This window comes from Austrofundulus limnaeus, unplaced genomic scaffold (genome assembly GCF_001266775.1).
Source record: "Austrofundulus limnaeus strain Quisiro unplaced genomic scaffold, Austrofundulus_limnaeus-1.0 Scaffold441, whole genome shotgun sequence".
NCBI classification, from domain to species: Eukaryota; Metazoa; Chordata; class Actinopteri; order Cyprinodontiformes; family Rivulidae; genus Austrofundulus; species Austrofundulus limnaeus.
In genome coordinates this window covers 256,015-257,287 of record NW_013952843.1, presented here as the reverse complement: position 1 = coordinate 257,287, position 1,273 = coordinate 256,015, and the positions used below count along the sequence as shown (strand labels likewise).

Below are 1,273 nucleotides of genomic sequence, written 5' to 3'. Positions count from 1 at the left end.
ACTGAAAGTGAAAGTAGTCAAACTGAGTTTTTAATAAACCAAAATACAGTTTTAATTTAGTAAAGTTCATTTTCAAACCGATGCATTCAATTTGAAATTGTGCACATTCAGATTCAATCTGAACAGTTCAAATCCAGTTCCTGCTGGAACAAGATAACCCACCTGCTCTGATCACCTCAACCTAAACAAGGTCACATGCTGAGTCTGCAATAATCCACATAAGCTTTGTGATATCTTAATCTCGTTCTGTGGGGATTAGTTGTGCAGACTCTGACCGTCTGCTCAGATTATCAACTGATCTCATTCATCAAACTAATAAAAACGTTTGTTTAAATAATGAATATATTTAGATTTAAACATCAGGTGTTTGGCAGCAGACAAAGGTCTAAAACCTGCAGGAAACTGGTCTGGCAGAAGCTTTCTTCAGATTAAATCAGATTTGATCAGAACCGTGAGTCCAGCTGCAGCGGCGCCGACCTGAGGACGGGTCCAAACTGCTGGTTCCTGTAGTTTCTCACAACATGAGTGATCAAACTGAGGAGTGGGATGAACACTGAAACATGAGCAGTGTGTGTGCGTGAGGACGAGACAAGAAGCAAACTGAAAGAATAAAGTAATGTATGGTTTGATTGACAGGTCGTTTGGATTAGAGCACACACAAACTCTGATCACCATAAAGAAACACAAGTGGGGCTGGCTCTGCGTCTCCTTTCCCTCCACTGTCGCCTGTTTTTCAGGCTGAGCCCCCCGAGGACCGCCTGAACGGAGCTCACCAGAGAGACGTCGGTCAGCAGCGTGTTCAGACTCTCCGGAGGATCRTCCTCGGTGCTCTCTGCCACGCTGTCGTTCTGAGACACAGAAAAATAAAGAGATTAGTTGGGATTAAAAGAATGAAGAGATTTTCAGCAGAGACACGTGTGGAAATCACAAACTTTAACTCAGTAACGTTAAAAACAAATCAGCTTTGGCAGCCATCATGCAGACCTGAAGAACTGCTGCCCTACAGATCTGCTGACCTTTTAGCTGCTGCTCTGCTGATTTAAGCTTTCAGCTACTTGCTGATCTTTTAGCTGCTGCTCCTCTGATTTTAGCTTTCAGCTACCTGTTGATCTTTTAGCTGCTGCTCCTCTGATTTTAGCTTTCAGCTACCTGCTGATCTTTTAGCTGCTGCTCCTCTGATTTTAGCTTTCAGCTACCTGCTGATCTTTTAGCTGCTGCTCCTCTGATTTTAGCTTTCAACTACCTGCTGATCTTTTAGCTGCTGCGCCACTAA

General features: G+C 43.5%; 1 protein-coding gene across 1 annotated transcript in view; it reads right to left on the bottom strand.

Moving 5' to 3' along the window:
- The window catches only part of whrna (whirlin a), a gene marked incomplete at its 5' end in the record, with an annotated part of 132,335 nt that overhangs the window by 11,579 nt on the left and 119,483 nt on the right, over positions 1-1,273 (bottom strand). The window contains 1 exon segment of the mRNA XM_014024831.1: positions 774-848. Coding sequence (XP_013880285.1) covers positions 774-848 — 75 coding nt within the window.